Below are 23,023 nucleotides of genomic sequence, written 5' to 3' on the forward strand. Positions count from 1 at the left end.
TGTTCTGGACCTCGGTACGGCGTCCCGTACTGTCTTGGGTTCAGAGATCACTTACCCACCACGCGGTGATGTCTTCCGTCGGTGCTCCAAATGTTGCTTGCAGCTCTGTTCTCCGGCTGACGGCGTCCCACGTGGTATCCAAGCGCGCGCGTCTGTTGTTAGGTATGCACGTGACCTAGTATTGGTCACGTGATCGGGATCTGCCGGGCCGGTTTGAGAGTGCAAATGATGTTAGGGGAGCGCTTCTGCTTCCAGGTCCCTCTTTGTATGTTGCTATTGCTCTATTGGCAATAATCCTCCGTACTCCTTAAACGCGTTTCGGGACTTCACTTGGTCCCTTCATGATGAATTTTCATATATATAGTTGCTAATAACATGATATTCCAGAATCAGTTACTATTAGACTGACTGACCCCATATTTAATAAGATTCAGCCCTTAGCAACCAAATAAGTTAAGATGGCCTCCACTGCCCTCACCCTGAGGCTAATCCCGCCTGCCCTCACTAGCCAGTAACAATAGCCTCCCAAAAGTGTCAGTAACCAGAGCCCTCCCCCTAAAGGGTTAATCTCCTGCAGCACAAAGGGGTCCTCTTACCACATGTTGCTTTCATTTATACACTGAGCAGATGGCAGATCTCCCTTTCCTGCTCTGCGCTGCTTCCACTCTGCATTCTCCAGCTCTGCTGAGTGAGGGAGCGTCTGCCAAGCGCAGGGACAGGGAGAAGTGCACACAGCCCAGGCACTGTTATCAGCTGCTGGGGAGGACCTAGCTTTAATCATTTACTTACAGTCCCTGGCTGTCAGTAATCCGACCTTGCACGCTGCCTGCTTCTGCGTCCTCTGTTCCATGCCTAGCAACCCTATTTTAAGCACAGGTAAAAGTAGGCAGTACAGGGAACAAAAATGTGGAATTAAGAGGTAATTGAGTACACAGTGAAAAGTTGAAATAGGGCCACCAAGGAGATATTAATCACCACAATCCAATACTCAAAAAAAATAATAATACGACAGTTATACTTTAACTGTGCATTTTTAGATATTATTGTTTACCTCCATACCGAGTGTTTTTCTTGATTTTAAGCATGCAATGCATAAGGATTTATCCCTAACTGTGCATTTTTAGATATTATTGTCTACCTCCATATCTAGCTATAGTATACTGCTTATACTCAAAGCTTACTGAATACCATACCTCATTTGCCCACAGTACTGAATACATTCAGCTCATTTATAGCTATATCCAGCAAGCATCACATTTATATATGTATAGCACTTACGGTAAGTGTATTTTAGCTTATGTTAGCATTTCTATACATATTATGCAAATTAGCACTTTAATATATGTAGACAAAACACCAGCACCTTAGTGTACCCAGCTTGCACTAGCACCTTAGTGTTTAGCCTATATCAACACCTAAGCATAATCAGCCTGCACTAGCACCTTAGTGTACCCAGCTTGCACTAGCACTTTAGTGTACCCAGCTTGCACTAGCACTTTAGTGTACCCAGCTTGCACTAGCACTTTAGTGCATCCAATTTACACTAGCACTTTAGTGTACTCAGCTTGCACATAGCCCTTTATATTATAGCTGACACACAGCATTTTTGTATCCAGCCCACATTTAGCACATTTGCACATTCAGTTCATATAGCACTGTTGTGTATTTAGCCTGCATATAGCACCTTAGCTCTTGGAATATATACCAAGGCAGTCTATTAAATTGTTTTTATATTAAAAGTGCAAATAAATACGTTTTTAAATCCAACAACCTATGTCAATCTATACCAAATGAGAGTGTGCCATCACAACTACTCTTCTTCAATTTATTGTTTACACGGTTTTTAGGTGTACCGGTGTATGAGCACCTCTATCCATACTGCACAGTCAGTGAGCCACCGAATTATCTTATTTTTTCATTACAATATAATGCAGTTTTTTTTACACTGATCACTTTTTGTTCTGTAGAGATCACTTTTCAGCAGCCATCATCTCATTATCATTATAGGATTAGTATTAGCTAGGTATCACAGAATCCACAATTACAATAGGTGACGGTCACAACTTATCTACTCCCTCCCTGCACAATGACCTCTATACAGGTCACAGAACATGTCTTGAAAACTCTCCCACAGAACATCTCCTGTCTGTTGTGCCCTATGCCCTATGTGGCTAATGTAAAGGATACATTTAAAGGGGTTGGCCACTTTCTGGTTACAGTTGACCAATGTGTTTGTGAGATGATTATATGACACTTACTAATAAAGCCTCTATTGAAATCCTGTACCATTTTCTATATTTCATGGGGTATGCCCCTTGCTTACAAAGTCTTTTATGCTGTCCACACAGAGCTCCTGTCTTTAAGATGGCTGCTGATGGAGGGTCATGTGACAAGGCAAATCACCTCCATGCGATGCCTCCTCCATTCAAGCACACTGCACTTGCCATTTCCACTTGTTCTGTTAGAAGTTTAGTGCAGGTGCAGTGCGTTTGAATGGAAGATACATCACATGGAGGTGATTTGCCTGGTCACATGACCCTCCATCAGCAGCCATTTTATGGACAAGACCTCTGTGTGGACAGCATGAAAGACTTTGAAAACAAGGGAGTATACCTCATGAAATATAGAAAGTGGTGCAGAATTTTAACAAGGACAATCATCTCACAAACACATTGATCAACAATAGCCAGAAAGTGGCCAACCCCTTTAACTGCTGTTAACAGAGCAGAGCTGTGGCTCCGGAAAGATGGCTGTCCTATCAAATAAAATAAAGACATAAAATCACAAAAAAACTGATTAGAAAACAGAATATGTTTCAGTATCTGGCTTTGTAGTAATCTCTCATCATTATGGACTTCTACATAGGAATAAAAACAGCACTCATTTATAACCAAACCATTCAAGAATTGAGAAAACCTACTCTGGAAAGTTTCCGAAGAGAGTCTTTGCATTCTTAAGCTCATCAATTAACTTTTCTCGTGGCATTTCATCCAAGCAGAGAATACAGCAGATGTTTGTTAAATGCTCTTTACTACCATGAATGCCATAAAAACGGGCAATCCAGAGGCAAATTAATCCTGCAATTAATCTGTTCAGCCTCACATTACTTTCCTGCTGCTTATTTGTATTAATGAAAGGGTCACAGATCGTATTGAGCAACGTCATCATCAAGTAATTCACCTATGGGGCAAAAATCATTATTAGTATCATCACATAAAAACAGTCTTTTATTCATAATATCCCATACAATTAATAAAGTAATTAAGGAGAATAAAGGTATCAGAGCTACTGTATGTATGTTCAATTCATTTGGAGCTCCAATATGGAGCTGCATTCTCTCTATGGCCTTTAGTTGATGAGAGTGGGTCTATAGTAAAGACAGATAGATACTCCTATTATTGAAGTCAACCCAATCATTTTCCGGGGAACTGAAAACCATGTCTTCTCTGCTCCCAAATCTTCTGCAATATAAAAAATATCATAAAAAATAAAAAAAAACAGGCCATGCCAATACACACAGCAACTGTGAAGGCCTTATTAGAGTCTGTGTCTCAAAAGGGAAAGTGTGTGTACAACTCCTATTAAAAGGGGTTGTCCAGGTTACAGATTTTTCCTTATTTTTTTAAATGGCAGTGTCACACCTGCCCCGTGAGAAGCCTGAAAAGATCTGACAGACTTGCTTCACGTGAGTCTGACAGATTGTTCTGTTTCTCTTTGTTGTGGTTTTGAGCAGCATCCCACCTTCCCACAGGTTCTGCTCATTAGCTATTTAGTGGTGCTATTTATACCTGCCTCTCACTATAGCCCTTGCGGTTTATATTTGCTTCTGGAGTTCTCAGCTTGTGTTTGGTGCATCTCCTGCTCCGCGTCTGTCTTAAGCTAAGTCCTACCCTTTCCCTTTCTGTTGTGTGTTCTGGCTAGTCCTCAGGAAGACGCTGGTTCCTGCACCAAGCGCTAGGAACCGGTTGTCTTATCTCCAGCTCCTTAGCTGAGGGTTTGTTTCAGTTTCAGCAGGGCTTAGGTTCCAGCGTATGAGCACTTCCACCTTTAGGATTTGCTCATGTTGTCAGCAGTCAGGGAAAGGCTCAGGGATTGTCAGGTGGTGACCTTTCCCTGTTCCCTAGCTTTGGAGCCTAGCCTGGTGTTTTGCTGCTTTTGTTGTATTTGGTTTGCTACCCTTCCCTCACCTACCGTGACATTATAAACCGCCCATACCGGTCATTTATTTTTCCTTGCTCTGTGCAAAATGGAAGCTGTTGATGCACTGGTGGATCGCATGCAGGAATTATCTTGGGAGGTAGCTGACCTCTGTAATTCTGTTGTACTGTGTCAGAGATTTCTGGCCTCTGGCTCCGTTGGTGGGAACCAGGCCAGCCTTGAACCTAAGGTCGCTCTCCCAGATAGGTTTTCTGGGGGAAGTGATAACTTTGTTCGGTTCAGGAAATCTTGTAGATTTTATTTTAATCTACAACCGATCTCATCTGTAGACGAAAATCAAAGAGTGGGGATTATCATTTCTCTGATAAAAGGTGATGCTCAGTCTTGGGCCTTTTCTCTGCCAATCGATTCTCAGTCCCTCCGATCGGTGGATTAATTTTTCAGAGCCCCTGATTTATTATTATCCAGACCGGGTCTCTCTGGCTGAATGTAATCTGCGTAGCTTGAGTCAGGGACAACGTTCTCCTGAGTCGTATTGTGCTGAATTTAGAAGGTGGGTGACTGACTCGGACTGGAATGACCCAGCTCTCCATAGTCAGTTCTGTACAGTGACACTTGAACCAGTGCCTGGGGATGAATCTATGCAGTTAGGTCAGGTCTCTTATTGCCCTGGTAATAGGAACTCTAGTGGTCAGAGAAGATTCTGTTTCTTCTGTGGTAAAAAATTACATTTTATTAATGTGTGTCCTTTTAGATAGCCTCAAAGTGAAGGAAAAAAAAAAAAAAAAAAAAAAGCGGCTCTTTCTAATAAAATTAGTTCCATTACCCTTGGTAGCGTGAATGAGGAGTCAGAAAAGGTATATTTGTATTCTACCTGCAGTACCCGATTTCTCCTGCTAGCCATGGTGGCGCTAGACTCTGAGAATATTGAGTTAGAAGTATTTGTTGAAAGTGGTGCAGGGGTTAACCTTGTTGATTATCAATTTGTTCAGAGTCATGGTTTTATAACAAGCGCATGCAAAGGGATATCAGTGTTTGCGATCGATTCCGCTCCTCTCTTGCAAAAGTATCTAACTCATATTGTGCAGGACATTCATTTGAGGGTTGGTGATTCTCATGTTAAGTCCATTTCTTGTTTTGTACTGAAAGGTTTGCCTGCTCATCTGGTACTGGGTTTACCATGGTTGATCAAACATAATCCTACCATTGATTGGCAAACTAGAAAAATCTGTAATTAGAGTGATTTTTGTATGGACAACTGTCTCGGTGCATCTATTTCTGTGGTATCCAAAGGCGTTACCTTCATTTCTTTATGATTTTTTGCTGACGTATTCTCTGAGGGAGGAGATCGGGAGTTGCCCCCTCACCGAGAGTATGATTGTCCGATCAATCTTATTCCTGGAGCTAAATTGCCAAAATCTCAGCTATATAATCTTACCCGACCCCAAAGAGTAGCTTTGTGGGAGTATATTGCCAAAAGTTTGACAAAAGGACATATTAGGCCATCTAAGTCACCTATGGCAGCTGGCTTCTTTTTTGTTAAAAAAAAAAGACGGGACCCTTAGACCATGTCTAGATTTCCGGGAACTGAATCTCATTACTGTCCGTGATCCTTATCCTCTTCCCTTGATCCTGGATTTATTTGATCAGATTGTCGGAGCCAAGGTGTTTTCTAAGTTGGATTTTAGAGGGGCTTATAATCTGATAAGAATCAGGGAAGGGAATGAATGGAAGACGGCCTTTAATACCCCTGAGGGCCACTTCGAGAACCTGGTCATGCCCTTTGGTTTGACTAATGCCCCGGCAGTCTTCCAGCACTTTATCAATGACATTTGTCATAATTTGGTGGGGAGGTTTGTTGTTATTTACCTCGATGACATACTAATTTACTCACCCGATATGGAGACTCATCAGGATCATTTAAGACAAGTATTATCGATCCTTCGGGAGAATAAATTGTATGCGAAGTTGGAGAAATGTGTGTTTGCTGTCCAGGTTTCTGGGTTACTTACTTTCCGCCTCAGGTTTTCGCATGGATCCTGAAAAGGTCCGTGCGGTACTGGAATGGGATCGGCCGGAGAATCAGAAAGCTCTGATGGGGTTTTTGGGTTTTTACCAATTACTACAAAAAATGTATCCTGAATTATTCCACTACTGTCAAGCCTTTGACTGATATGACAAAAAAGGGTGTGGACTTCTCAGTCTGGTCGGAAGAAGCATTACATGCTTTTTCTGCAATATAAGAATGTTTTGCTTCCGCTCCCATTCTGATGCAACCCAAGGTGTCTCAACCCTTCATTGTGGAGGTTAACGCATCAGAAGTGGGAGTCGGATCAGTTTTGTCGCAGTGTCCCTCTCCTAGGAAATAGCGCTTGTGTGCTTTTATTTAAAAAAACTCTGCTGCCAAAATAAATTATGATGTTGGGAATAGAGAGTTGCTGGCCATTAAATTGGCCTTTGAGGAATGGCGCCATTGGCTAGAAGAAGCGATTCATCAGATTACGGTAATTACTGACCATAAGAATAGGCAGGCCAGATGGTCATTGTTTTTTACTAGATTTAATTTTGTGGTCACCTATCACCCTGGGGTCAAAAACGTCAAAGCGGATGCTTTGTCTTGTAGCTTTCCTGGGGGGGATGATTCGGAGGATCCCGCTCCGATTTTGGCTGATGGGGTGGTGGTATCCGCTCTTTATCCCGAACTGGAGGCGGAAGTGTTGGGGGCTCAAGGTGAGGCACCGGATTCCTTTCCTTCAGTGAAGTTGTTTGTTCCTTCTGAACTTCGACACAAGGTGTTCAAGTAACATCATGATACTGTCCTTGCGGGACACCCTGGGAGTAGATCCACTGTGGATCTCATTTCCCGGAGATTCTGGTGGCCAGGTTTGCGTAAATGTGTTGAGGGCTATGTAGCAGCTTGTGAGATGTGTGCACGTGCTAAGGTGGCTCACACTCGGCCTTCAGGATCTCTTATTCCTTTATCCATCCCGTCTCGTCCTTGGGCACATTTTTCCATGGACTTCATCACTGATTTACCAAGTTCCTCTGGGAAAACTGTGATTTTGGTGGTGGTGGACCGCTTCAGTAAGATGGCTCACTTTGTACCATTGTCAGGTCTGCCCAATGCTAAAACTCTCGCTCAGGTGTTTGTTGATAACATTGTGAAATTACACAGCATCCCCTCTGATGTGGTGTCTGATAGGGGGACGCAATTTGTTTCCAGGTTCGGGAAGGCATTTAGTACTCGTCTGGGAATTCAATTGTCTTTCCTCTTCGGCTTTCCATCCTCAGTCGAATGGACAAACTGAGCGCACTAACCAGAACCTGGAGACTTATTTGAGGTGTTTTGTCGCCGAAAATCAGGAAGAGTGGTCTTTGTTTTTGTCCTTGGCTGAGTTTGCCTTGAATAACCGTAGACAGGAATCCACTGATAAGTCCCAATTTATTGGCGCATATGGTTTTCACCCTCAGTTTGGTACTTTTTCTGGGACTGAATCTTCTGGTATACCTGAAGAGGAGAGATTCTCTTCTTCGTTGTCTTCTATCTGGCGGAAGATTCAAACTAATTTGAAAAAAATGGGTGAAAGATATAAACAGATGGCTGACAAGAGACGTATGACTGGTCCGGACCTATGTGTGGGTGATTTGGTGTGGTTGTCCACTAATAACATTAACATAACAAAAACAAAGACAGGTGCACTCTGTGGTCTTACTAACCCTCGTACTGGTGTAAAATTGAGAATTAGCCAACATATCCTGCTTGGAGGACATGTCTGAGCCCGAGCACCGCGCCAAGGTTTCTCAAGTAGCTCAGGAACCTAACGCTAAACCGGCAGCATTCTGGTGCACATGTGAGGCCCGGGCTATATCAGCCAGTCTTGGGTGGGGCTCAGAGCTCTCTGCCTCCTCCCATTGTATGCATGGTCACATGTTGGAGGTTACTGGGAGATTGTACCATGCCTTAGTATCCATTTTTGCTGGGGATTGCCATTAGCAACGGGCCACAAGTGTCTTATCTCCAGCTCCCTAGCTGAGGGTTTGTTTCAGTTTCAGCAGGGCTTAGGTTTCAGCGCATGAGCACTTCCACCTTTAGTATTTGCTCATGTTGTCAGCAGTCAGGGAAAGGCTCAGGGATTGTCAGGTGGTGACCTTTCCCTGTTCCCTAGCTTTGGGGCCTAGCCTGGTGTTTTGTTGCTTTTGTTGTATTTGGTTTGCTTCCCTTCCCTCACCTACCGTGACAGGCAGTGAAAAGATTAATATAAAATGCATTCCAGGGTCGCTGTTCATCCTCTCTGGTGGGCATTGTTGTTTTGACTGCAGCAGTCACGTGGCCATATAAAACATGTAACCACTGTATGCTGTGTAACGCTGAGGCCAGTGGTTGGCTGCAGCAGTCACATGTGATATAGGGGAATGTCATAACTTCAGTCAAACCATTATGCCATGGCTGCAGTGGCAGGGAGAAAAGATTGGCAGCGTTGGTATGGAGAGGATTCAGGACAGTAAGTATAAAATTTTTCTTTATTAATCTGATAAATTTACAGCCATTTTTATAATATATATCTCAAAGAACGCCTTTAAGGGTATGTTTACATGATTTTTTTTTAAATACTATCCACTCTCTGTGGAAAATCCACATGGAAACTGACATGCGGGAAACATTTTAAATCCAGAAAGTGAAATTTTTTTTTGCTGATTTACACTGTGAATATCATGCATTGCTATGTCTAGGGTGAAATATCGGAAAATCTGCTTGTAAAACGTGGATGTTGCCACAGGTCCACAACAGATTTGTTTTCCATTACATGAAAACCTAACCTAATAGTTGTCAACAGAATGGAGGGTATTTGAATGTAGACTGTAAAATACAGCAAAATGCTAAGAAACCCTGGTTACATTGCCACTTATGATGGAAACATTTCCAAAACTCACTTTGTCAACTTTTTATACACTACGTCACATGTTTATATATATGATAATTCAGAGGTTAGGGATGATGTCCCTGGTACAATTACTGGATGTCTAGAGTGATTTATAGGTCAATAGCCAATATCTGTGGTAGTCTACAGTTGTTTAGGGAGTTAACCCAGAGTGTTCAATGGTTAAAGGGAACCTGTAGCATTGAACATGGTATCTGAGCTGGAGGCAGCATGGTATAGAGCAGGAGGCGCTGAGTAGATTGATCTATAGTTTTATGGGAAAATATTTAGTATAACTTGTAATTTATCCATTTATATATCTGCTCATTCTGGGCTGTGAAGTCCAGGAGTCGGTCCTACCAGTGATTGACAGCCTTCCCTCTATGACTGTGTACACACAGTTGTCAATCACTGATAGGGCCGTCTGCTTGACTTCAAAGCCCAAAATAACGAGGAATTTAAATGCATGAAATACAAGTTAGGCCTCTTTCACACGACCGTTTTTCTTTTCGGTTTACGGGCAGTTTTTTGCGTTCCGTATACAGTCAGTATACGGAACCAATTATTTCAATAATGTACACCTTATGCATTCCGATTCCGTATTTCTGTTGAAAGATAGAACATGTCCTATTATTGCCCGTAAATCACTTTCCGTGGCTCCATTCAAGTCAATGGGTCTGCAAAAAAAAACAAAAAAACACATATACGAAAATGCATCTGTATCCGTTCCGTTTTTGGAGAACCATCTATTGAAAATGTTATGCCCAGCCCAATTTTTTCTATGTAATTACTGTATACTGTATATGCCATATGGAAAAAACTGAAATGGAAACACAACAGAAACAAAAAACGGAAGAACGGATCCTTGAAAAACGGACCGCAAAACACTGAAAAAGTCATACGGTCGTGTGAAAGAGGCCTTATACTGAGTGTTTTCCCACAAAACTATCTATCATTCTGCTCAGCTCCTCCTGTTCTATAACATGCTGCCTGCAGATTAGGCTATGTTCACACCACATAATGTGATACAGTGGAGATCTGTATGCATTCCAGCAGACAAGCGGAGAACCAGCCGGACACAAAACTCTGCATGATGCGCTTTGTGTCCGGCCGAATCTCTGCTTGTCTGCTGGAACAGCCATGCCGGGATTTCACACTGAAGGTGTGAAAGTAGCCCTACTTCGCATTTTTATGGTGACAGGTAGGGATGAGAGAATCTACTTCGGATGAAACATCCGAAGTCGATTCGCATAAAACTTCGGTCCAATACTGTACGGAGCGAGCGCTCCGTACAGTATTAAAATGTATTGGCTCAGATGAGCCAAAGTTATTACTTCACGAAGTCTCGCGTGACTTTGCGTAATAACTTCATAAAATCATTTTTACTGTAAAAATCCTATTTCCCGAACTCAGGTTCGGTTCCAACTGGTACCTTGAAAGGTATCATTTTTGTCAGTGTCATCAACCCTACCATGCTATATGCCATACAATTACCGACAGCATAAGAGAAAAAAAATACCCAAAATAATAAGTATTACTGCCACTACATATAGATCATTCTATGGTGTGTGATAATAATTATTTTCATGCAACGATAGGGAAGCTTTGTTTACATAAAACTGGAAGATATCTTTAATATATTTTGGTTTGTTTCTGTGTACTATTTATGTGCCACAAATAGGTTTAATGGTTCAATTAATAACTACTATGTATAAATATATCAGGGGTCAGTACAGAGATCTCTCCCATCATCTATTTATCCCCAGGACTGTGACGGGGGGACATCTTCTGCGTTTGGAGGAAAGAAGGTTTGTACACAAACATAGAAAAGGATTCTTTACGGTAAGAGCAGTGAGACTATGGAACTCTCTGCCTGAGGAGGTGGTGATGGTGAGTACAATAAAGGAATTCAAGAGAGGCCTGGACGTATTTCTGGAGCGTAATAATATTACAGGCTATAGCTACTAGAGAGCGGTCGTTGATCCAGGGAGTTATTCTAATTGCCTGATTGGAGTCGGGAAGGAATTTTTTATTCCCCTAAAGTGGGGAAAATTGGCTTCTACCTCACAGGTTTTTTTTGCCTTCCTCTGGATCAACTTGCAGGATGACAGGCCGAACTGGATGGACAAATGTCTTTTTTCGGCCTTATGTACTATGTTACTATGTTATGTTACTATAAATACCTTTTCTTTGTCATATTGCTGGGAATGCCAGTCTACTATTTTATCCACAGGAAAACGTGCCGCCACATAATAAAACTGCTGCAGTTGTTGAAAAAAGCCAGACAAATTGATCTCATCGCAGGTCTCCAGAATACTGTAAATGCTGCTGAGCATGATTTCACCCGCCTTCATTTTCTTTTTATAGATGGATTCACTTTTCCACACATGTTCCAAAGGGTTCTTCAGATATTTCAGAAAACCTTTATTCTTTTTAAGGCACACGTCATCATACTGATGCCACTCTAAGAAGGACAAAAAATACAGTTATTGCATTAAACAATGTCCGCTGAGACACCTAAAGGAAAACTAGGCACAATACTAAAGTTCCTTTAAAAAGGAATGTGCCACCATGAAATGCAGTGCAATCAGCAGGCAGCATCTTATAGAGCATGAGGAGCTTAGCAAATATATAGTTTTAGGGAAAAAGATTTAGTAAAACTTGTAATATATACATATAAATCTCTGCTTTTTCTGATTTCAGTTGTACACAGGGGTCATCTTAGAACTTTGTATACACATTTGCACAGAGAATGATTTCAGTCACTGATAAGATGGCCTCTGAATTGAGCTCAGAAACAGCTGAATCTTCTCCCATAAAACTATCTGCTCAGCTCCTCCTGCTCTATAATATGTTACCTGCATGTAGTAATGACAGGTTCTCTTTAAAGGAACACCAAATGTGGGCATATACCTTAAATAGCTGTCAGATAAATAGTGAGATGAGATTAAAGGGGTTGTCCCAAGATATTTTTGTGTTCTTTGTATGTTTCTAACTAAGCAAATATAAATGTAGGGAGTTTTCAATTCACTTACTTCATTTACAGTGGCCCCGAGAGTCTCATGACCTGTGATGTCAGCTTCTTTTCTGCTCTGATAACGTTCTGTCCACAACCCTGAGGGGGCAGGAGGGAGCAGGTCTGCCTCTGTGCACGGAACATCACTGTGAAGGCTGGGCTGGTTGGAGCGACAAGCGACGCCCCCTGCACTGCCTGATCTGCTGGCTGAGCCCTGTGTCTCCCCTCCCACTTCAGCAGCACACACTCAGGATTGGAGGCTCTAACTCAGGTACTGTGCAGCTGCAGGGTTTTCTCTTCTGCAGGCACTGAAGATAGGATCCTGTGCACAGGATCCTCCCTCCTACACAGAGCTGACAAGGACTGGAGGAGTTCTCTTCTCTGTGCTCTTGTACTGGCTGTGAAGAAGTGTCTGCAGAGCATTGCACAAGAACAAGTAGGGGGAAGATCCTGTGTGTATCCGCAATGTCATTGTACTGTACAGCTGGGACTTGTAGTCCCACACATACAACATGAGTACCCCAGCAGTCGGACTGCAGACAGGGCAGCAATATTATTCACTCCCTGCAGAGCAGGGGGAGGAAAAGGCAGATTTTGTTGACAACCACAAATATTTAGGAGTCAAACTTTAGAGATTGTTGTTACACGCCCCCAAAGCTCTGCAAATGCATATCAACAAAGGGCCAGAACAGAACTAGGAAAATGAGTAAATATATATTTTTTTGCCTAAAACTTGCTTATCTTACGTATATATTGCAGCAACATGAGATTTACAGTGCTTTATGTTTTTTTACATAACTTGGACAACCCGTTTAAGCTGCTGACAGACACCTCTGGCAATGACTTCTCTGCCTTTTGAACGAAAGGATTTGGTGTTAAAATTCAACTTGCCCTATTCTTCTTTCCCACCGACATGTGCCAACGGGGAGTCTGGACAACCCTACGAGCAACAAATCGTCAGACGGTCCTTGCAAAATTGGCAGTTTTCACCAACATTATTTAAAAAAATCCTTAAATCTAGAAATTAATGATTAAAAGGGCTATCCTCAGGATAGTTCATCAATTTTAGGTCAGCGAGGAGTCAACACACAAGACCCATGCAGACCAGCGGTTAGAAGAGGCCTGCGCTCCATGAGCATCGCGGCCTCTTCCTATGCCATGTGACATCACCGCACATCGGTCACATGGCCTAGTTGGACCTCATGGAAATAGCAAGTACTACCACTATACAACGTACTGCGCTATGGTTGGAGAGCTGCCGGCAGCCATATGCACTCACCAGAGCTCCATAGAATGCAGTGGCTCCCTGAAACAGCTGATCAGCACTCGGGACTCGGACCCCTGCTTATGCGGTAATGACCTATCCTGTGGACAGGTCAAACATTATCAATTCCTGGATAACCGCTTTAAAGTAAACAGGAGACAAACTTGCCCTTTTCTATATGTTTTCAAACAAAACAGTCATGAATAAATCCTGTAGAGGACATATGGTTTTAATTCCTACTGATAGATTCCAAGGGGCGGGATGAAGGAGAAATTGCTCAACAATATTTGTGTACCAATGCAATTAAGGTAATGGGAAGAGACTTTTATTGTACTCCTGAATTCATAGTTGGTGCATAAATCAGACACAGTAAGTGCATTTCCCCTTAGTGCATAATCCCTTAGTGACAAATTGTCAAACAGGGAAACATTTTTGGCAAAGGTCTCAGAGGGAGTTGAAGATAAAATAAAAGATGCTATACTCCCCTCCTGTGCATCGTTGGGAAGGAGATATTGCTGGAAGGTTTCCACAAATGGTCGTGAGTATCGAATTATTGCTCACTTGAATGCCAAAGGTTTGCAACTTTTTATTCACCTCTACTTCCTGGTCCCATCTTGACACATAGGAAATGCCGCTCTGCCAATCACAGGCTGAGACAATTTACCATGCAACTAGTAAATGGCTGAGCCATTGTTCTTTGGGATTTATTTTTATGGTCATCAACTCATCATGTTTACTTTATTCTAAGACTTTTTAGGATACAACAATACTGAAATTTGCATAGTTTCTTGGGTACATAAATTTTTTTTTAGCAACTTTTAATTCTGTTTTTAGGAGGCAAATGAAGAAAATGCAGTTACAATATTTCATGAAATACAAAAGCCACAAAACAGCAAGTAAAAACGACATTAAATGCTTAACATTTATCATCTCTCTTGTACCAGAAAGTGGCTTTAAAATACATGCCTCTTTTTAGGTCGCCCTCGCCACTTTTCCAGAAGTGGACATGGCAAGAGTGGGAAAGGGATGTGGCCAACAGACAAGACAAATTTATTTTTATTTACACTGTTTTTTTGGTGCAAATGAAGCCAGAAATCTACGGCAGCTCTGAGCTGTCCTATATTTTTTGTTAGGTGCATGGACTGCAGAAGAATACACCTAATTTATGACAAGGCCTGCGTCTCATTATAAATTATGTGCATCCTATGGATTCCGCGGAATCCATAACGGAATTCTTAGATAACATGAACTTTGTACTCCTAACTTGAAAACACAAGTTCACTCATCCCTAGTCACCAATATCAGATCAGTGGGGGTCCAACAGCCGACACGTGCAGTGTGCACGTGCAGTTTCCCATCTGTCTTCCTGCTCGCTTCTGCTATGTTTAAGGCAAAGCAGCAGTGAGCAGGAAGAGAGACGGGAGACCGCATGTGCACACTGCACGCACCTTCTCTTCATACAGCTGCACAGCGGGAGTGCCAGGTGACCTGAGGATAGGTCATCAGTATTAAAAGCCCGGAGAACCCCTTTAATACCGTCCCGCTGTACTCTAGTCTGTGCTCTCGCTATCTCGCGGTAAGACGCAGCAGATGATCTCACTTATTATTTCAAACTGAGAGCAAACAACTACCCACCTAAATCCGTACAAAGATATATTCTATATTATAAAGACGGACTTCAGTACTTGCACAGATCGAAATAATAAGTGAGATCACCTGCTGCGTCTTACCGCGAGATAGCGAGAGCACAGACGAGAGTACAGCGGGACGGTGACACGCAGAGAGGAGAGAGTGTGGAACGCCAAGGAGCCCTGAGATCGGAGTAAGGAGGAATATTATCTGATACTGAACTCCACAAAAAGAGGCACCACAGCAAAATCGATCCTGCAAGAGGCAAACACCATAATACGAAGCCCACCTCAGAAGGGAAGGTAAGAGGGAACGCATCAGGGGGACGCCCCAGACGCAAACCCGATTCACATAGATACCTAACCCTATAGAGGCAATACAAAACTAACTCATCAATTGGGGATGTTGAAAGAAATTGTGACTTAAGAAATTGTGACTTTTGCTTTATTCTTATATATATTTTTATATTTTTGTATTGAACACACCAGGAGATTTTTTATCACAAGAACTCTCACTATTTTCCTATCAGAAGAACTTTCACAATTTTTACACATGTCTTTGATACATGGTTTTTGATATATGCTTTCCAACAGATTATTGTGATTCTTGCACATTGTGTACTATACGAATTGATATACAATATTGGATGTGGATATTATTTAGACACTAGGTTAAGGGTATCCAAGATTAAGATTAGCTCCAGATCTATCCCCAAATACAATCAAAAATAGCAATAATCACAGCATATAGACAGCATCTAAGGGTTATTATAATTGTATTTAATTGTAGAATTATATGTATGTTTTTATACTACTATATTAAGTAAAACATCGATCCAGACTATACCAGATGGTGAGTGCCTGTTTTTATTGAGAACATTTGAAGACATATGGGGTATCGTTTGCATTGTGAACTTTAGGAGCAGCGATGTTCAACTGCTTCATCTGGTGTGCAGAAATCAGTTTAATCAGCTGATTAATAGGGGTGCAAAGAGTCAAAGCCCAACCAATATAATACTGATGACCTATCCTAAGGACAGGTCATTGTTATTAATACAACAAAACAGACACTGTCCTATTAGTTAAGATTTCAATGTCTTGATAGTAATGAAAACAAAAAGAAGACCTTTGTGTTATAGTAATCTCACCTCCTTTAATGGTATAATTTGATGGTATGAACAGGCAGCGGTTGATAATGTGTGATTTGTCTGCCGTTTCACCGTAAATGTACTCATATTCTTCATGTCCATTGCTCTGTAAAACAACATACTTGTACTGGATGTTTCTGTTCAGATTGTTCTTGGAAACATGAGTGCGTCCTTCATACAAGAATCCAAAGTCCTTGAGCTCCCTAAAATAAAAACAAAATAAACAAATCATATTTTATTTTAGGCTACTTTCACACTAGCAGCAGTTTTATTCTGGCCGCCTCTCACCATGTTTGCCGTGCTGCCGCAGGAATTCCAGCGGACCTCTGGCTGCATGCGTGCACTAGCGGCAGCACGGATCCGGCAGGCTGTTCACCCGCCGAAACAACCTGCCAGAGAAGGCTGCTGCTAGTGTGAAAGTAGCCTTAAAAACAAAAACATGAAACAGCACAAAATATCGTGAGCCTGGCCCGGACACAACCTATTATTGTTTTTTCTGTTTTATTTTTCCTTCCCTTCTTTCCCCGCTTTCCAAGAGCCATAATTTTTGTTCACACAACCGTATGAGGTCTATGGCAGTTCCCCCAGGATTTTTTTATTTTGTTTTTACGACATTCACTGTACACTAAAAATAACATGACAACCTTATTCTGCGGGTCAGTATGATTACAGCAAGTATCTGTAATCCAGTGCTCTACTATACAGCAATACCAAACTGATATAGTTTTTATTATGTTTTACTACTTTTTTTTTCTGTTATGGCGTTCACTGCAGAGGAGAATATAGCTTTCATATTTTAACTGTTCAGACATTTTCAGGAGCAAAAATAGCTATTATGTTTATTTTGTATTATTATATGTAAAATTAGGAAAGGAGATGATTTGAATTTTTTTTATTTTTGTGTTTTTTACATTTTTGAAAATATTTATTTTTCCTTTTTTTTTACAGTATTTTTTAGGGTACTTATTAGGGTACTTGAACATGTGATCGCTTGTCTCATAGACTGGAATAGACTCTGGACGATTCGCCATTTTGTCATTACTAAATTGAATAAAAAGTGATAAAAAAAAAGTCATACACACCCCAAAATGGTATTATCAAAAACTACACCGTCTCGCAAAACATGAGCCCCCACACATCCCCATAGACAGAACTAAAAAAAAGTTATGGGGGTCAAGTTTTTATTTATTTTTTTAGTATTAAAACGCAAGAAAAACTATTACATAGGTGTTATTGCCGGAATCGTACTGGCCTGGAGAATGAAGAGCACAAGGCAGTTTTACCGCATAATGAACGCCATAAAAAAAATCCCGTAAATGGCGGATTTGCGTTTTTATTTTCCAATTCCACCCCATTTCATATCCATACGGCTATGTGAATGGAAAAATAAAAAAGTTATGGCTCTCGGAAGACAAAGTGAAAATTTTTAATGCAAAAATGGAAAATCCACGCATCAGGAAAGGGTTAAAATCTCTACTGAGTGTTGAGCCTAAGCCTTGCACAACCAAATTAGGTGAGCCTTTATATACCAGCTAGTCATATCTATTTTAACTCCACATACTAACCCTATGAGCAACTCTCTTTTTTTCTGTTGTCACTATTGCTATATGCAAACAATGTAAACAGAGAGAAAGTGTCAATCAAGTCAACCCAGGAGAAAAGATGCTGGGGCTCGGGCTAAACCGGCCAGTGGACATTGCCACTGTGCCCAGTTCATTTTAAAACTGTGTGTTCTCGAAAACAGTGTAGTGTTTCACAGTAAGACAGTTCTTTATAATGTAAGAGCCTGTCAGTACAGTATTTCATGCTGCCTGTGCTTATGGCAGAAATAATCTACTGCTAGGTTCCCTTTTATGTGATCCACCTTTGGGGGCAATTGTTTTATTATTGCATTGTACTTATTTTGAGCTAAAATCATTTTTTTAATTGGTCTTTATTAAAAATATAGCGCCCTTTTTTCTGTACAGAGCTGACATTCTCTAGTAACAGCCTGGGGATTTTCTGTCTTTTCCGTCATTTGGGAAGCTGACAGGCTCCTTATCTCTGCTCTCTGACATGATAAACACTCATTATAGCTCAGCTCTTACTGATAAGAATGTGGCTTAAATAAGGCTACTTTCACACTTGCGTTGTTCTTTTCCGGCATAGAGTTCCGTCACAGGGGCTCTATACCGGAAAAGAACTGATCAGTTTTATCCCCATGCATTCTGAATGGAGAGTAATCCGTTCAGTTTGCATCAGGATGTCTTCAGTTCAGTCGTTTTGTCTGATCAGAAAACCGCAGCATGCTACGGTTTTCTCTCCGGCGAAAAAAACTGAAGACTTGCCTGAACGCCGGATCCAGCATTTTTTCCCATAGGAATGAATTAGCGCCGGATCTGGAATGCCGGATCCGTCGTTCCGGCATGCGCATGCGCAGATAGGTAAAAATGTGAAAAAATGTACAAGATGGATCCGTCCTTGCAATGCATTTGTGAGACGGATCCGCACCAGGATCCGTCTCACAAATGCTTTCAGTCAGCGGCAGATCGGCGGATCCGGCGGGCAGTTCCGACGACGGAACTGCCCGCCGGAACACACTGCCGCAAGTGTGAAAGTAGCCTAAGTCTTTATGACCTCTTAGTAGTTTAGACATAAGGTTTATTAGATGAGGTGCACAAAATGATAGTAAGTGATAGTACAATTCACACAGCTAGAAAACTTGTTAACCCTTTGTGACAGAATGTCTTAATATTTTAATAAAGGCCAATTGAAAATATGATTTTTAGCCAAAAATGAGTAAAATGCAATCATAAACAAAAATTGCCTCCGAAGTTGTACACAGCCTTTAACCACCTCAGCTCCCCTAGCTTAAACCCCCTTAATGACCAGACCACTTTTTACAATTCTGCACTACACTACTTTCACGGTTTATTGCTCGGTCATACAACTTACCACCCAAATAAATTTTACCTCCTTTTCTTCTAACTAATAAAGCTTTCATTTGGTGGTATTTCATTGCTGCTGACATTTTTACTTTTTTTGTTATTAATCGAAATTAACCGAAATTTTTGCAAAAAAATGACATTTTTCATTTTCTGTTGTAAAATTTTTCAAACAAAACTACATTTCTATATACATTTTTCTCTAAATTTATTGTTCTACATGTCTTTGATCAAAAAAATGCAATAAGTGTATATTTATTGGTTTGCGCAAAAGTTATAGCGTTTACAAACTATGGTACAAAAATGTGAATTTCCGCATTTTGAAGCAGCTCTGACTTTCTGAGCACCTGTCATGTTTCCTGAGGTTCTACAATGCCCAGACAGTAGAAACACCCCACAAATGACCCCATTTCGGAAAGTAGACACCCTAAGGTATTCGCTGATGGGCATAGTGAGTTCATGGAAGTTTTTATTTTTTGTCACAAGTTAGCGGAAAAAGATTTTTTTTTTTCTTACAAAGTTTCATATTCCACTAACTTGTGACAAAAAATTTAAATTTACATGAACTCACCATACCCCTCACGGAATACCTAGGGGTGTCTTCTTTCCAAAATAGGGTCACTTGTGGGGTATTTATACTGCCCTGGCATTTTAGGGGACCTAAAGCGTGAGAAGTAGTTTGGAATCCAAAAGCGTAAAAAATGCCCTGTGAAATCGTAAAGATACTCTTTGGAATTTGGGCCCCTTTGCGCACCTAGGCTGCAAAAAAGTGTCACACATGTGGTATCGCCGTACTCAGGAGAAGTAGGGCAATGTGTTTTGGGTTGTCTTTTTACATATACCCATGCTGGGTGAGATAAATATCTCTGTAAAAGACAACTTTTCCCATTTTTTTTTATACAAAGTTGTCATTTTACAGAGATATTTCTTTCACCCAGCATGGGTATATGTAAAAAGAGACCCCAAAACACATTGCCCTACTTCTCCTGAGTATGTCGATACCACATTTGTGACACTTTTTTGCAGCCTAGGTGCGCAAAGGGGCCCAAATTCCAAAGAGTATCTTTACGATTTCACAGGGCATTTTCTACGCATTTGGATTCCAAACTACTTCTCACGCTTTAGGGCCCCTAAAATGCCAGGGCAGTATAAATACCCCACAAGTAACCCCATTTTCGAATGAAGACACCCCAAGGTATTCCGTGAGGGGCATTGCGAGTTCCTAGAATATTTAGTTTTGTGGCACAAGTCAGCGGAAAATGATATTTTTATTTTATTTTTTTCTTACAAAGTCTCATATTCCACTAACTTGTGACAAAAAATAAAATTTTACATGAACTCACCATACCCCTCACGGAATACCTTGGGGTGTCTTCTTTCCAAAATGGGGTCACTTGTGGGGTATTTATTTTAAACCAAATTTGATTTATTTAGTTCGTCTTTCATCTGATGCAAGTACAAGATACATACATCCAATGTTCACAATATCATAAATACATTGACAGATGTTACAATAATGTATCAGAGCTCATCACATCATAGAAACAAACCAAAATTTTACCAATTTTTCATGTTGATTGAACAGAAACAAACATACCCACCCACCCCCCTTCCCTCCCCCCCTAGCTTAAAGAAGACCAGATATTATCTCACGCCAGTGCTCTCTCTATCCCCCTAAACCCACCTGAACATCAGTTCGTTATTAATGTTATTCGGGGCCTTACTGTTCCAGGTTACCTAATGTGCCCTTCATCTGCTCTAGTAGATACCAGGACGTTTGCTTCAAAGGATCCATAAGTGTTTTGATCTCTACCGGTTCTAATACCTTACTGATAAACCCTCTCCACCTGTTCATTAACTTTTGTAGTGTTTTTTCTGTACATTGTTCTGCCGCAAAGATCTCCCTGTTTAGGCACCATTTTATTTGGATGATGATTTCCCCGATTGAGGGGATTGTCTGGAGTAGCCAGTTCCTGAGTATACATATTTTTGCTGCCATGATACAAACATGGGTAATTTGTGTTAACTTCGTACCCTTGGGGTAAAAATGGAACAGGATTAACTCTGGAGTTAGTGAAATCGTGATGTACATTACGTCTTTTAGCCACGTTATAAAGGTCATCCAGAATTCCACTATCTTTGGGCAATTCCAGAATCCGTGGAGCAAGTTGGAATTTTCCAATGTACATTTCGGACAATGTGTTATTTTATTTGCCTGAACCGCTGACCTTGTATTATAAAACCCATATATAGCCCTGTGCGCTATTTTGAATTGAGTTTCTCGCCAAATTTCATTGGAGGTCGTATTTCTCAGGCATAGCCATCCCTTCAAAATACTCTCATGGACTCCTTGCCTATCAAGCTCCTTATCCCATGCCTTGAATGGTTGAAGAGGAAAAGTCTCCTGTCTAGCCTCTTGTAATCTACCCTGTAGGTCTGATAAGGATAATGAAGAAGTAGTCGTGCCTCTTAGGAGGTCAAATCTATTTGTGGGGAATTCTCTTACCTCTTAAAAAACTATACACCTGAAGGTATGCCAAATAATGACTAGAACTCAAATCGTATTTGGTGCGCAGTTCTTCAAAACTCAGATAACGGTGATCCGCACTGTGCCACATATCAATTACAGAGCGTATTACCCTGGCTCTCCAGTCTCGGAATTGTTTGTTAAGTCTTCCTTCCAAAAATTCGGGATGCCCCCAAATAGACAAATGTTTTGATAATGAAAATGGTAGCCCATACTCCTTCCGCACTGCTTTCCACGTAGCTACCGTGTCTTTTATGATTAGACTTTTTCTCAGAATCTGAGGCAAGTTGGCATATATAGTGTGGAGCAGTGCAGACAAGGACCAGGGGGAAGCTAAATGCGATTCTAATTTGTAGTTTGAGTAACTACTTCTTCCCGTCAACCAATCCATGGCATGTCTAAGATTGCTGGCAAGGTTATATCTCCTGATATCCGGGAAATTCACTCCTCCCTTTTCTTTAGGAAGTTGCAATTTCCGTAGTGAAATTCTCGGACGCTTGACTTTCCATAAAAAGTAACGGAACGCTGATTCCAAAGATTGGATATCTACGTGTCTAATTAGCAGCGGGATCGTTTGCATAGGGTACAATAGACGTGCGAAGCTGATCATTTTTAATAAATGGCATCTGCCCAAAAGGGAAAGGGGAAGATGCAACCACCTATCTATGTCTCCCTGAATTTTCAGGATCAAAGGAGGGTAATTCATCGAGTATATCGATTCCGGGGTTTTCCCTATATTAATACCCAGATATCGGATGGCATTCTTTGCCATACATGTGGGGTATTTATACTGCCCTGGCATTTTAGGGGCCCTAAAGCGTGAGAAGAAGTCTGGAATATAAATGTCAAAAAAAATTTACGCATTTGGATTCCGTGAGGGGTATGGTGAGTTCATGTGAGATTTTATCTTTTGTCACAAGTTAGTGGAATATGAGACTTTGTAAGAACAAACAACAAAACAAAAAAAAATAATAATAATCAATTTCCGCTAACTTGTGCCAAAAAAAATAAATCTTCTATGAACTCGCCATGCCCCTCAAAAGTGATCTTTATATAGCGCCGCAGCGATTTTACGGTGTTTTTGCAGTGATCAGAAAAAAAATATTTCTGTCACTGCGGTGGGGCGGACTGAACGCAAGTGTGCGCACAAGACCAGGCCTGATTGGGCGAACACTGCGTTTTTTGTAGAGCCTATAGAATTGCGGACAAGAAAAGGCATTTTCTATATAGTTCTGGCAATGTGCGGATCCGCAAAATGCGGAAAGCACATTGCCGGTGTCCGTGTTTTGCGGATCCGCGGTGTCCGTGTTTTGCGGATCCGCAAAACACATACAGACGTCTGAATGGAGCCTTACAGGGGGGTGATCAGGGAGTCTATATGGGGTGATCACCCCCCTGTAAGGCTCCATTCAGACGTCCGTATGTGTTTTGCGCATCAG

General features: G+C 41.3%; 1 protein-coding gene across 1 annotated transcript in view; it reads right to left on the reverse strand.

Moving 5' to 3' along the window:
• Positions 1-2,916: 2,916 nt before the first annotated feature.
• LOC121005713 (E3 ubiquitin-protein ligase RNF213-like) overlaps positions 2,917-23,023 on the reverse strand; it is a 98,748-nt gene continuing 78,641 nt past the window's right edge. The window contains exons 9-11 of the mRNA XM_040438508.1: positions 16,134-16,336; positions 11,261-11,541; positions 2,917-3,180 (exon numbers count right to left, since the gene is read on the reverse strand). Of these exons, the coding sequence (XP_040294442.1) occupies positions 2,917-3,180; positions 11,261-11,541; positions 16,134-16,336 (748 nt within the window). The remainder of the gene's footprint in view (positions 3,181-11,260; positions 11,542-16,133; positions 16,337-23,023) is intronic.

Source organism: Bufo bufo, chromosome 1, assembly GCF_905171765.1.
Source record: "Bufo bufo chromosome 1, aBufBuf1.1, whole genome shotgun sequence".
Taxonomy (NCBI): domain Eukaryota; kingdom Metazoa; phylum Chordata; class Amphibia; order Anura; family Bufonidae; genus Bufo; species Bufo bufo.